Below are 13638 nucleotides of genomic sequence, written 5' to 3'. Positions count from 1 at the left end.
GGGGGGGCGTGGGAAGGCAAAAAAAAAAAAAAAAAAAAAAAGCAAGGAAGAAAGAATGCAGATGGCCAGTATGAAGAAGGGAGAGAAAAAGAAATAGCATTTGCTGAGTGTCTCTTATAGGCCAAAGACCATGCTAGGGAATTAACACATGTGATTTCTGATCATCCTAGTAACTGTGAAATAGGGCTTATCAAATACTTTTCTGCACATGAGTCTCGTAGAGACGGAGCCACAGTCATGATCACACAGCTGGTTAGAACCAGGTTAGCCTGGGACCAAGGTCCGTGATATTTCCACAACACTAAGAACAGAGGGCATTTCGCCTAGCCCAGGGGTTCAGAGCCCAGTGGTCTGAAAGCATTCAGGAAAGTTCCCACTGTCTATGCCATAGATTCTGTCCTCATGTTCCTTTGAAGCATTTATTTCCTTCCCATTGTCTAGTATTTAACAAACACTTATATGGAGCTTGTTTGGGAGATGACGGATCCTATTGTAAGTACTTTAATATTTATAAGTCAGCATCTACTGCAAATGGTTGTTGTGAGAATTCACAATAATTATCCCTATTTAACAGATGAGGAAACTGAGTTACAAAGAGGCTAAGTAATTGTCCAAGGCTACATAGCCAGTAAACGGTGGGGCCAGGATTTGGACTCAGGCAGTCTTGTTCCAGAGCCGATGCAGTTCCCACTAGGCTCTGCTTGAGGATCTAAGGGGTAGTGTGGCCATGTACCCAGCAGCAGGAGGGCCTTGCCTCTGTCTTAGGTCCTCTGCTATGCAGATTCCCCTGCTCTGCTCCAGAGGTTCGTCAGACTGGGTCTGACTCTGTCCTTAGTGGAAAGAGAGCCCACCCAGGCAAGGAAGACAGAGAGGCAGCCACAGGCCGCGAGAGAAGCAGAGGCAGGTAGAGGCACAGACATGGAGAGCAAGACAGCAGAGAGATGGAGGTGTCAGAGGTGGTGGCCAAGGTCCCTTGACCTTTTGAATTGTGATAAGATGTGCTACTATTGCTTCTGTAACTTGGCCAGTTCTGGTGGAAGCATGGAGAAGCCCCAAGGTAGGGTGATGGGGGTAGGAGAGCAAGGACCCACCAGTTGTCTTCCAGGATTGGTACCCAACAGAGGTAATGAGCAGACAGGATGTGTAATGCCTAAAGGATGTGAGTGGATACGAATGTCAGCTTTCTGGCTGCATGTATGTGCTTATATGTGTCACTGTGTGTTTGCCTGGAGAGGCAGGGAGCCAGCTGAGAAAGCTTTGGGAGAAGGGTATACATGTGTGGGTCCTTGACTTAGCGTGACATAACAAGGAATCTTAAAGAACATTCAGAGGCCTGACTGCCTGAGTTTGAATCCCAGCTCTCTTTTATTTTAAATTAATTAATTTATTTATTTCTGGCTGTGCTGGGTCTTTGTTGCTGCGTGCGGGCTCTCTCTAGTTGCAGCGAGCAGGGGGCTACTCTTCGTTGCAGTGCGCGGGCTTCTCATTGCGGTGGCTTCTCTTGTTGTGGAACACGGGCTCTAGGCGTGCTGGCTACAGTAGTTGTGGCTCGCAGGCTCAGTAGTTGTTGCGCACGGGCTTAGTTGCTCTGCGGCATGTGGGATCTTCCCGGACCAGGGCTTGAACCCGTGTCCCCTGCGTTGGCAGGCGGATTCTTAACCACTGTACCACCAGGGAAGCCCCCAGCTCTATCTCTTAAAGCATGTGTGGCTTTCAGTGAGTTACTTCAACTCTGCCTCATTCTTTCATCTACAAAATGGGGTTAGTAATACTGTCAATCTCCTAGAGTTATTAAGAGAATTCAAGAAGTTAATACACTGTGTTTGTGATAGCCTTAAATAGTGCCTAGAAAGGATTAAGTGCTATATGCATGTTTATTAAATAAATACAATAAATTTAGGATTTATTGTTTCATGGTCAATGTATTCATTTCGTAGGACTGCCATAACAAGGTGATGGTTTAAAACAACTAAATGTATTCTGTCACAGTTCTGGAGGCTGGAAGTCTGAAATCAAGGTGTCAGTGGGGCTCAGGCTCCCTTTGAGGCTCTGAGTAGAATCCGTCTTGCCTCTTCGTAGTTGCTGGTGATGGCCGTAAAATCCTCAGCATTCCTTGGCTTGCAGCTGCCTCACTCCATTCTCCGCCTCTGTCCTTACACAGCCCTCTCCCCGTGCGTCTCTGTCCAAATTCCCCTCTCCTTGTAAGACCACCAGTCATACTGGATTAGGGCCACCTTAACTGGGTTACATCTGTAAAGACCCTCTTTCCAAGCCTGCATTGGCCACCAACTTTGCTTCTAGAAAACTTGAGAACAGGTGTGGGTTTTCCCTTTTTTCTCTGTATTATAAATATTTTAGTAGGATTTTGGGAGAAGTTTTAGAAACTGCTGTCTTATTAAGGAAACACTTCATAACTTTTTGTATTTTTCTAAAATTGTATCTCCTTTTTAACTTGCGGTGGCTGAGAATGGATATGAGTGAACAAAACGAATAGTAATGACTTTTTTCCTGTCGTATTAGTAAAATATTTCTAAAGTAAAATATCTAATTCTGTAAAGAGGCAATAAAATTTTTGAGATTATTTTTTAACAAAAAGACCCTATTTCCAAATAAGGTCACATTCACAGGTACCAGAGGTTAGGACGTCAGTATATCTTTTAGGGGAACACAGTTCAACCGGTAACAGTCATTTAAAAAGCATCAGTTCTGGGCTTCCCTGGTGGCGCAGTGGTTGAGAGTCCGCCTGCCGGGTTCGTGCCCTGGTCCAGGAAGATCCCACATGCCGCGGAGCGGCTGCGCCCGTGAGTCATGGCCGCTGAGCCTGCGCGTCCGGAGCCTGTGCTCCGCGACGGGAGAGGCCACAACAGTGAGAGGCCTGCGTACCGCAAAAAAAGAAAAAAAAGATAACCAGAGAGCCTTTATTGAGTGCTTACTGTGCACCATGCATTGGGGAAAATGATTTGGTAACTACACACCATTTAATCTTCACAAACACTTTCCCTTCCCTGGGAGCACTGCTGCTACCTGCAATTCTGTAGACAGGAGGAAACTGACATGCAAAGGAGTGTGTAACTTGCAATAACTCACACAGCTAGCCTGAGATGGAGCCAGGTTTTGATGCCAGGCTGTCTGGCACCAAAGTTGATGTGAACTGCTGTGCTATCCTGCCTCCTGAAAGAAGAGAAAGTGTTGGGTTCTCCTTTTCATCCTGCACTTTTCCGTATCCTCGTTTACACTATCAACTCTGCTGTGCGGTAGCCCAGCCTCTGCCTCAACTACAGTTATTCTGAGTTAGTGGAGTTTGGATTAACGAGGTTTTGCTGCTTTCAGAAGGGGCTAGAATGGTTACCGTGGACTGAACTTGCCCTTCTGGTTTTATCCCAAAAGGAGAGGTAGAGGAAAGTTGGAACAGGTATCCTGAGCTAGCAGGCAGAAAGCAAGGTTAGGGTACTGTGGCTTCCACTGAAATGCTGCATGACTTGTCTAAGCTCCTCCTCTGTCTGGCCTCAGTTTCTTTTACAAAATAAGAGAATGGTGCAGTTCCCATCCAGTTTCTGATGTATAAATTTAATTAGAGATTCAATCATGTCAGCATAGAAGTGTCTGTCCAGGCTTCAAAGAGCACAGTGCCGGCTTTTAATAGGAGTAGAGTTTCAGCTGTGTTTTCTTTGTCTACCTCCTGTGGACTGAGATATATCTCTGGCTCCAGGGTTCGAACCTTTGTGTTTTCCCAGGAAAGTCTGTCTAGAGATGCCAGTGGAGGATGGGTCAGGGAAAACCCTATGGAGAAAGGAAAGAGGGCCTGGTCAGCGTCTCCCCTGGAAAGTGGGCATGTGGCTCTTCACATCCAGGGAAGAGCCCTATGGAACCAACATTCTCCCTCAATTATCCGGGTCTCCTGTTCTCCACCCACATATTCAAGGGTTTTGCAGGGTCCAGATGCTGGAATTCCCTACCACCTCTTTCCTAGGTAGTTTCTGAGTCTCTCCGTGAACTCCTCCAATAATGGAGGGCTCATTACTTCCAAAAGCCTAAACAGAGCAGGGGTCATGTCTGGCTTTTCACATCATGGTCTCCTGCTGTCTAACAGCCACTTCTGTCTAACCACCTACAAAGTAGGTGCTCATTAAATATTTTTCCAACCAATTAATGTGCAAAGAGAAATAAACTACTAACTTTAGGGAGGAGACAAAGACTTCTAAGAGTAGGGGGCCTTTGAGTTGGCCCCTTAAAGGTGAAGAGAAGGTTGCCAAAGAAGAAAACGTGGGAAGGGCAGTTCGGCACTAGGCACTTCCAAAAGAGACCCAAGCAGTTCCACTTTGCTAGAAATTTCTTCCTTGTGTCAAGCCAATGTGGTGGTTCTAATTCTGACCCCTGGGACCACACAGAGCCAGATGTCACGTGTGTGAAGAGAGCATTCCAGAATACTCCCTCTCCATGAGAAACATCCCTGTTTCAGACACTCTTCCTTCTCCTCCCGTAGCATGATGCCAGAACCTTCCACAGCCCTTACAGTCCTCTCCGTGGAGCCATTCCACCTGCCACCCTCCCTTATCAAGAGTGGTGCTCAGGATAAACCACAGAAGTCATGGTCCATCATGGGCACATCCCTGGCCGCCTACCCTCGCTCAGCTAACCAGCAAAAGGCGGGGGGACCTCCGAGTGTTAGAAGGAAAATACCACCAGCCACATCACATTGTCCCAACCTGTCAGAAGCAGGGAACTTCGGATTGCTATGTCTTAAAACATTCTTCAGCTCTAGAGATGACCCAGCAGAGGAATAGATAGGCTTGTACAATGCTCTCTTTTTAACAGCTCTTGGTACCCCCTGCTGGTGAAATTGTGTGACCCAATTGGCAGGAATCTCAGGACAGCTGCAGGAAAAAATTCCAAGTTCCGGAAGTCACAAGTGCTTGAGCCTTGAGGGATCTGAGGACCGCATGAGTTATGCGACCATCCCATATGTCATGTGACTATCTTATATGAGGTTTTTTAAAAAAGACATTCTATAGCTATGGCTATTCTGTGGGCTCTGAGGGAAAAAAAAGTCTCTGACTTCTGTGAACATTCCATCAATTCTTCAAACACCCCAGGAAGGAAATGCTAAGCTGTTAGACAAAAATAATTCATTAACTAGAAGTATTTCAGGTCACAAACTAATTTCATGCAGCTTTTTTTTCCTCTTTCCTTGCATATATCTTTTTTTTAAGTGGTTATAATTTGTACTCAGAGTAGAATGACAGTCTTTTCTACACTTCAGATTGTAGACTTTTAAACATAAATTTGCACAACAAATTTATTGAGCTCTGGCTGTGTGCCAGACACTCAGCAAGAAATTGGAGTAGGTACAGGAAGTCGAAAGAGGTTCACCCAAGAGGTTCTTGCCTTCCTGGGTAGGAGGGTTGAATCACTGCAATTGGATTAGTCAAGTGGTTAGCTGACATGGCAACGAGGCCCTCCTTGATCTCCTGACAGGGTTCAAACCCGCGATTTGCTGCTCTCCCCTAGCTGTATGTATTTTTCCTTCTTGGATTTCATCACCTTTGTGATTTTATATCGATTTATGTATTTACCTGTTTAGTGCCTGTCTTTGCCTCTAGTGTCTGTGTTCTGTGAAGGTCAAGATCATGTCCAGTGTTTGACGCTGTGAACTGCCTACATCCAGCAGAGACTGGCACGTGTAGGTGCTAAGTAAATTTGTGTTCAGTGGGAGAGTCAGCCCGGAAGAGAAAACCACACATCTGTTTAGGGAGCAAGAGGAAACCTCAGAGAAGATGTGACATTATTTATTTATTTATTTATTTATTTTTTGCGGTGCGCGGGCCTCTCACTGCTGTGGCCTCTCCCGTCGCGGAGCACAGGCTCCGGACGCGCAGGCTCAGCGGCCATGGCTCACGGGCCCAGCCGCTCCGCGGCACGTGGGATCTTCCCGGACCGGGGCACGAACCCGCGTCCCCTGCATCGGCAGGAGGACTCTCAACCACTGTGCCACCAGGGAAGCCCAAGATGTGACATTTGAATGCCACTGAGCCTCGAAGGATGAAGAGGAGGTGGCCCGGGGAGAAGAATGGGGGCCCACTGAGGAGTAGGGAGTACTGAGGAATGGTTAGGACAGGAAGATGAGGTAGTTGGTGTTTCCTAAAAGGAGACACGTGTGGAAAATAAGGCCGAGTTGAAGCCTGGAGCCATAGGTCTTGTATGCCCCACTCCCAAGTTTGGGATGTCCCCCTCTCTTCAGGAAAAAGAGGGAGGGGGATCAACTAAACTCTCTGACTATAGGAATAAATACGATTCTTCCTAAATTACTAAGAGGGTTTTTAGTGATTAAATTTTGAATAAGATCCCAAAAGTATGGTTTTGTGTTTTATTTCCTTCTACATCCCTTCCATTTCCATTTTGTAGCTGAAACACCTGTCTGCATATTTTAAAATTTTATATAGCATCATCATCACCATGAAAACATAGTGTCAACCATGGGTGAAAAACTAAGGATGTAAAAACCTGAGATTTTTACCACTCCGTTGTCCAGTTTTTAAATATCTGTGTTTTAGAGAGGCTCCATTAAAAAAATTTTTTATCCAGGGGTTCAGAGCTACCCAAACATTTCTGTAAAATGCCATTTTTCATAGATGCAGCAAGACCTTTTTTTTTTTATTCCTTTGGAAACCAGTGATTTGTGCCTAAGACAACTCTTTCCATATTATCTTACCCTGAATAGAATGAGATTGGTTGGGAGTTCTGCCCTAAGGAAATAATCAAAGCCTCCAGTACATGCTCATTTATAGTTTGAAAGTTAATTCTCTTATCGGATTTCCTTTTATTTCCTGCTGGGGCGATGTGAGCAGAACTCAGATGGAGGCAGAGGGTCTGCTGTATATCTTCTCAAATTTATGATTAAGAAGGTCACATATACATTTTTTTAAAATAAATTTATTTATTTATTTTTGGCTGTGTTGGGTCTTCGTTGCTGTGCGCAGGCTTTCTCTAGTTGTGGCGAGCAGGGGCTGCTCTTCGTTGTGGTGTGCGGGCTTCTCATTGCGGTGGCTTCTCTTGTTGCGGAGCACGGGCTCTAGAGCGCAGGTCCAGTAGTTGTGGCGCACGGGCTTAGTTGTTCCGTGGCACGTGGGATCCACGCAGACCAGGGCGCGAACCCGTGTCCCCTGCATTGGCGTGCGGTTTCTTAACCACTGCACCACCAGGGAAGCTCCACATGTACATTTTGAAACACACCCCTTTTTGATAATAAATGAAGAATAAAACTTTGAAATGTCATCAGTAGCAGAATTACTCGTTTTTCTTTCATTTGCGTTCCCCCTGCCTGCTGGCCGATTGCCTGCCAATGGTGAGAAAAGGCCCAAGTGACCGAATGCTTCATTTGTTCTTGTTTTTCTGTCTGCCTGGAATAGTTTCACTAGTGGCCTGTGGCCACAGCATTTTAACCAGAAGATGCACTTCTATTCCTGAGCGCCCTTCTTTCCCCAGGCAAATTAAAAAAAAAAAAAAAAAAAAAAAGAGGAATTGCATTTTAGGCTGCATTTGTCTTCAACTAGACAAAAGCTCTTCTCTTTCTGGATCCAGATTCACTCTCCACGCTTCTCTACTCTGCTATCTGCTTACAGAGCAAGATCTAAATGGATGCCATGCCTTTGGCTTCCAGTTGGGTTCAGCTAATGTGAGCCACTCTAGGAGGTCAGGTGGGGGGAGGGAGGATGTAGTCAGGGAATCTGTGCCTCTGGTTCCCTCCCTGTGGGGGCCATTCAGGACTGGCTGGATCCCTAGGGAGAAGTTCACTGCTTCTATACAGGTGGCCTACTCTTCACAACGCCCTTTGGGTTCTGGTTATTGCTTCCTCTGCTTGTCTCCCTGGACCCACAGGTGATGAACAGCTCTCCTATCACTGTATTATACCTTGGGTTCCCCTTATACCCTTTTCACTTGGTCAGTAGTCCTTTTATACATTTTCTCTCCTCACTTGAGTGTGCCATCTGCCATTCTTCTGTGCGGTCTACAGCTAGATTAACTCCATGTGAAGGAAAATACCATCAAACTAGAAGTGATCCTAGATGAAAGCCTCTAAAATACTTCTGAGTCTAGGTTTACCCTCCTCTGACAGCGGGATCATTACCTCTTGAAACTGCCTGTTTCATTATCAGATGGGCTCACCTTTGGATATTTCCTAGGTGGTGCTGAATTTGACCTCTCTGGGACATCACGGAAACATGTCCTTTCCGTGTTGAGATAGGAGTGACCAAGATTGCATTGGAAGCCAAGTCCTGTGAAAAATGGAGCAAGAGACCTGGAAGAATTTACGCTCCAGATATTTAATGTGCAACCCATAGCCTTGCACGTGATAGGAACAAAATTACTATATTTAGATACATAAATGTTGGGTAAACTCAGAGGGACCAGATTGTTTATTTAGAAATATTTGAAAAACTGTCATATGCAAGTGGGGTTAGTCATATTTTTATATCTCTGGCAGTAAATCTGAGACCCAGTAGTTGACATTTAAAGGGAGTAGATTTCAAATGCATACAAAGAACTTTTAAACCCTCAGCCTCCCAGTGAGGTGCCAAAGTCTCCATCACTTGATATAATCCAGGGGGGATGGGATTCCACAGCGGGACTGTTGGAGAGAGGATTCCAGCAGTGGAATGCAGTTGGACCAGTTGATGACACAAAAATAAGAATAGCAGCTGCCACGTGTTAAACATTCACTGTGTGCCCGGCACTGTGCTCCGAACACATTATCTCACTTAATCCTCATTTAATCCCTATGAGGTTGGCCTGTTGAGTTCAGAATTTACTGAGGTTAAGGAACTTGCCCTGTATCATGCAGCCACCGGCTATGGAGGTAGGATATGGACCCAGGTCTGTCTGATGCCAAAGCTGATGGTTTCAACCTCCAGTGGTTGGTGTCAGAATCACCTGGGGAACTTGGTGGCCAAAGGTCTAGTGCCTGTCCTACTTGTATGAGTCTAGGATCTGTATGCTTTTTCAGCTCTCAGAGTGATTCTAATTTACACGAGTTTGAGCATCACTGCTGTACTTTGTCGTCATCGTCATCATCATTCCAAATGCCCATCGGGTTCTGAGGGTCACTGTGGGAATAACTGTGCATCACGTTCTGCTTTAACCTTTATCCTTTTGAGCTATAAGACTAACTCACCTCCACCCTTACCCACTGCCCACACCAGCCCCTACTTCAATCTGCCTTTGTTTGGTGGGCTATTTCATGAGCTCAATCCCTGAGAAAGGCCAGACTCCATTTTGAATCTCATTCAGAGCCACGGGAACAGAAAGGTCCCCCTGCCTCCTCTTCCCTTTCAAGGGAGGGTAAGGAAAGTGTTGTGCAAATCTCATTATTTCCCATTTTAAGCTCAAGTAAAGAACACACCCATTGCTGAGGATGAGGCAGGGTAAATGTCATATTTCTGAGCAAATGGAGGCCTTTAGCAGTTTCAGGAAGACTTAGGTTTATTCCACCTTGACCTTGGAAGACCTGCCTTGACTCTGTTTCTGGAAGATGGACCAGGTTTGGGGGTTGAGGATGTTGGGTGGGGAAAAAGAACTGTCTGATCTTCCAGTGCTTAGATGCAACTGTCACCATCTGACTGTGATTTTATTCCCCTTGCACATGTCCCAAAGGAAGCTGGCCAAGAAGCAGAAGGAGACACAGAGTGGAGCACAGAGGGAAATGGGGCCCGTGGCCTCGGCCGACAAACCCACCACCAAGCTCAGCACCAGCCGCAACGACGAAGGCTTCTCCTCTAGCTCACAGGACATTAATGGATTCAGTAAGTTGAGCCAACTAAGGGGAAGGGGACATCCGTACCAGCTTGACCCTGGTACCTCTACTGTTGACCCCTCACAGTGTCAGGTGCTATAGGACATGGAATCTGGATGCTGTCCTGGGGTGGTCCAGGATGAAGGTGCTCCCTGGCAAAGACATGGGGCCACCCATCCGAAAAGGAGAATTTCAGGACCTCAAAGCAGATGGAAATGAGGGCAAGCCATCTTAACTGCTGCTTGTGTACATAGAGGCAGGTTAAAACTAATAATAGTTAAAAAAAAAAAAAAAAAGACGAAGGAAGGCATGGTTGTGTCCTTGAGGAGAAAAATATGCCAGGCTGAACTGAGTGTCTTTCAGTTATCAAAACACTGCTGCACATAAACCACATAAAGTAGATGAGTTATGGGTTATCACTGTCTCCATTTCTCAGCTTATGAAACTGAGGCTCAGACTTCTCCAAAGTCCCGTGGCTGATGAGTAACTTATCCAGAACTGGAAGCCATGCCTTCCAAGCCTTGGTCAGTTTCAAGACACAGCTGGTGATCCAAGTGGCATTTAGTCAAGAGCGACGGTGTCCTCACGCAGAGTTAATACAGGATCCCAAGCTAATAGTAGTGGCTACAGTTTCAGGGTTCAGCCCATCCAAGGGAGAACATCTCGACTAGTAAACTAAAGCTAGTTTAGTTTAGTCTGATCTTGGGGATCAGACTCAAGAGTGCTGACTTTTGCTCTTAACTTTCTGAAAACCAGTTCTTTTTCTGAATTGCGTAGAAATGCTAGATTCCCCAGCCTCTGCTCCAAAGTGGGGAAAGCAGGAAATCTAAAGGAATATGAGCAGAGACAAATGTTCCCCCTACACTGTGCCAGTGACAAAGGGAAGAAATCATACTTTGTAAAAATCACTTAGATAAGGTCAATTTGGGGTGACGGGGATCTATGAGAGGATGAAGAAAGAAAGGAAACGTGGTATTTACAGACCACCTTCGTCTGTACCACAGCCTTGTGAGATGCTTAGTATGATTGTTCCCATTTTATAGATGATGTATCCAGAGCTCAGTGTTTGGCTGACCTTCCTGCAGTTACACAGCTGCTTCCTGATGGGTCCAGGATCCAAGGGTACCTCAGACCCATGATTCCTAACCTCAAGTGTACCACAGCACCTACCTGAGGCAGTTTTCAAAATCCGCATATCTGAGCCCCACACCTTACCTGCTGAATCAAAATCTCCTGGGGCACGGGGAGTGGGATGGGGACTCAGGATGTGGATTTTGTAAAAGCTACACAGGGGGTTCTTACAGGCACCCTGTTAAGAAGGCTGAACTTTGAAAGAGGTAACAGCTATTTTCAAATATTGACGTGCTACCTCGGGAAAGAGAGATTTTGTTTTAAACCTATAAAGACTGAAAAAATAGTAAAGTGAATACTCATGTAGTCTTTACCTAGATTCACCAGTTGTTCGCATTTTGCAATATTTGCGTTCTCTCTCTCTCTCCTCTCTCTCATATACACACACACACTATATGTATACATACGTTATATGTATATATATATATATATATATATATAATTTTATGAACCATTTAGAAGTAAGTTTTAGGCATCATGACACTCCCCCTCCAGAGAATTCAGCATGTGTTTCCTGAGAAACTAGGACAGCTCCTCAGCATAAACACAATGAAAATATTTTACCCAAGAAATATAACCTTGTTTCAGTCTCTGATAGACCAGAGTCCATAGCTGAATTTCCCCCATGGCCCTAAAATGTTCTCTCTTATTGTTACTATCTTTTGATCCAGGATCCAGTCAAGATGCTCACTTTATATTTGGCCACCACGTCTCCCATCACCTTTCTATCTACAGCAGTCCTCCCACCTTTCATTTTCCTTTCAGGATGCTGACACCTTTTAAAAGTCTAGGCCAGTTGTCCACAGAATGTTCCACAGTCCAGATGCGTCTGATTTTTTTCATCATGATCACACTCAGGTTAAACATTTTGGCAAAAATGCTACACAGGTCACATTGTGTATGTACTTTCCCTTTGCATCATTTCAATAGACACGTGGTATCACTTTGCCCACTCTTGGTGATGCTAAGTTTGAATACTTCTTAAGATTGAGAAATGGCTTTTAAAGATGAAGCCTAACAGCACATACTGATTATTTCATGAGTCAATATTTAACTTCTGTTTTCCTCAGAGAGCAGAGCAAGTTTGCAGTCTGCCTAAACACAAAGTCAGTTCTTAATCCATTCTCCACCCAGGTGAATTTCTGGGATTCATACACTCCCTTGGGTCCAGGAAAAGAGGATGCCGACAGAGGGAAGGAGAGGTGGAAAAGAGGGTAGCAAGGAACTGGGCTTGGTTTGTCCTTAAAGGCGCATCCTGAGCACCGCCCCACCCCAAGCCTTTGGCTGTGTTAACTTGTCACTGACTCTCCTGCTTTTGTCCTGAGGCAAGGAAGTTCATTAGCAAGTCTAGCTGATGGCACTGCTGGCCAAGTGGTACCTATTCCCCCAAAACCTTTCCTGTCCAGGCCAGGCTCTTGTGCACCTTTTTTTCCATTTCCGTTTTTGTAAAAATGTCCTGGGAGGACTCTGAATGCCAAAGAGATATGGTCAAAGACACATGACAAACATCGTGACCCCAAAATTGTAGGTATTTGATCTTAAGCTTTCTGATTTCAAATGAAAACCTGGGTAACACCAATTTCTTGGATTTCAAGGGGAAACATCACCTCCATTTTCCCCGTGGGCTAAAACTTAGACTCTTAAGATAAAAGCGCCCAAGACTGAGGTAGGTTGGCCAGCCAGAGAGGAAGAAGCAGCATATCCAGTTAAATCTAATCAGGTGTTTTAAAGTCCAGACACAGTCTTTCCAAGATTGATATATGCGTGTTTTACATTTATATACATGCACACAGACATAACACGCATACCCAGACACGTGTATATGTATATTGTATGTACATTCATTTTAATGATATTGCTTTTTAAAAGACAGAAAAAATTCAGTTGACTTTATACTCAATTATTAAGAAATTTTGCATTTGTTTGAATCAATAAATATTTTAGGATTCTATCTGTGCGTCTGGTGTCCTCAGGCTAGAGCCACAAACATGCTCTGGGGATTCTTTTGAATGCCCTGGAATGCATGAGGTACCTTTTAAAATGCTCTATGGAATCACTGGGGTGTGATTTGAGGGGACAAAAATGTAAGTAATGCTTACACTGGAGATGTAGAAATTGCTTCTGCAATCACCCTGATGTATGTAAAATTGAATCTATTTTCGTGGCATTAGGGAAGTGACTGTCTGGCTTCTCCATCGGGTCTTTAGGAGGGCCTGAGATTATTTGCAAATGTTGAAGAAACAGTGCTAGAGGCAGAGCACAAGAATAGACGTCACGTTGGAAAAGATTACAGAAAAACCTGCCCTGAGCAATTATTTCATTATTGAACAGGTGGGCCCTGGCCTAATTCAACCTTTGCATCCAACTGTGTGGGTTTGTTTTCCTGGGTTTTCGATCCCAAGTGACTGCTAAGTTCCACAACATCCATTCCATCAAGCCTCCCAATTTTGTATAGGACCAGTGACCTCTGGGATGCAGAGGGTGAGGGGGCTTTGTCAGGTATGGACTGTTGCTCTGGAGTGCTGTGGCGTTCTTGAAAAAGGAGTGCCTGTCAGCAGTGTGTATTGTTTTCAGTTGAAAGAAATGCTGGCTTTTATTAAGTAATCTGATTTTGATCTTACTGCCTTGTGTACCTGCTTGTTATATATTTCTGAGATCTTTTGCTGCCTGGGATCATTTTTCTGGGTCTTTCTTCTGCTGCTTTCTTTTTACATTCCTGC

The 13638-nt window shown here is 44.9% G+C and overlaps 1 protein-coding gene across 1 annotated transcript in view; it reads left to right on the top strand.

Moving 5' to 3' along the window:
- Positions 1-13638, top strand: part of PTPRT (protein tyrosine phosphatase receptor type T) — an 804737-nt gene that overhangs the window by 675377 nt on the left and 115722 nt on the right. The window contains exon 17 of the mRNA XM_007464800.1: positions 9649-9797. Within this exon, the coding sequence (XP_007464862.1) occupies positions 9649-9797 (149 nt within the window). The remainder of the gene's footprint in view (positions 1-9648; positions 9798-13638) is intronic.

The sequence above is a fragment of the Lipotes vexillifer genome, unplaced genomic scaffold, assembly GCF_000442215.2.
Source record: "Lipotes vexillifer unplaced genomic scaffold, Lipotes_vexillifer_v1.1 scaffold53, whole genome shotgun sequence".
Taxonomy (NCBI): Eukaryota; Metazoa; Chordata; class Mammalia; order Artiodactyla; family Lipotidae; genus Lipotes; species Lipotes vexillifer.
Note: the sequence above shows the minus strand (reverse complement) of the source record. Positions and strands in the feature narration are given on the sequence as shown.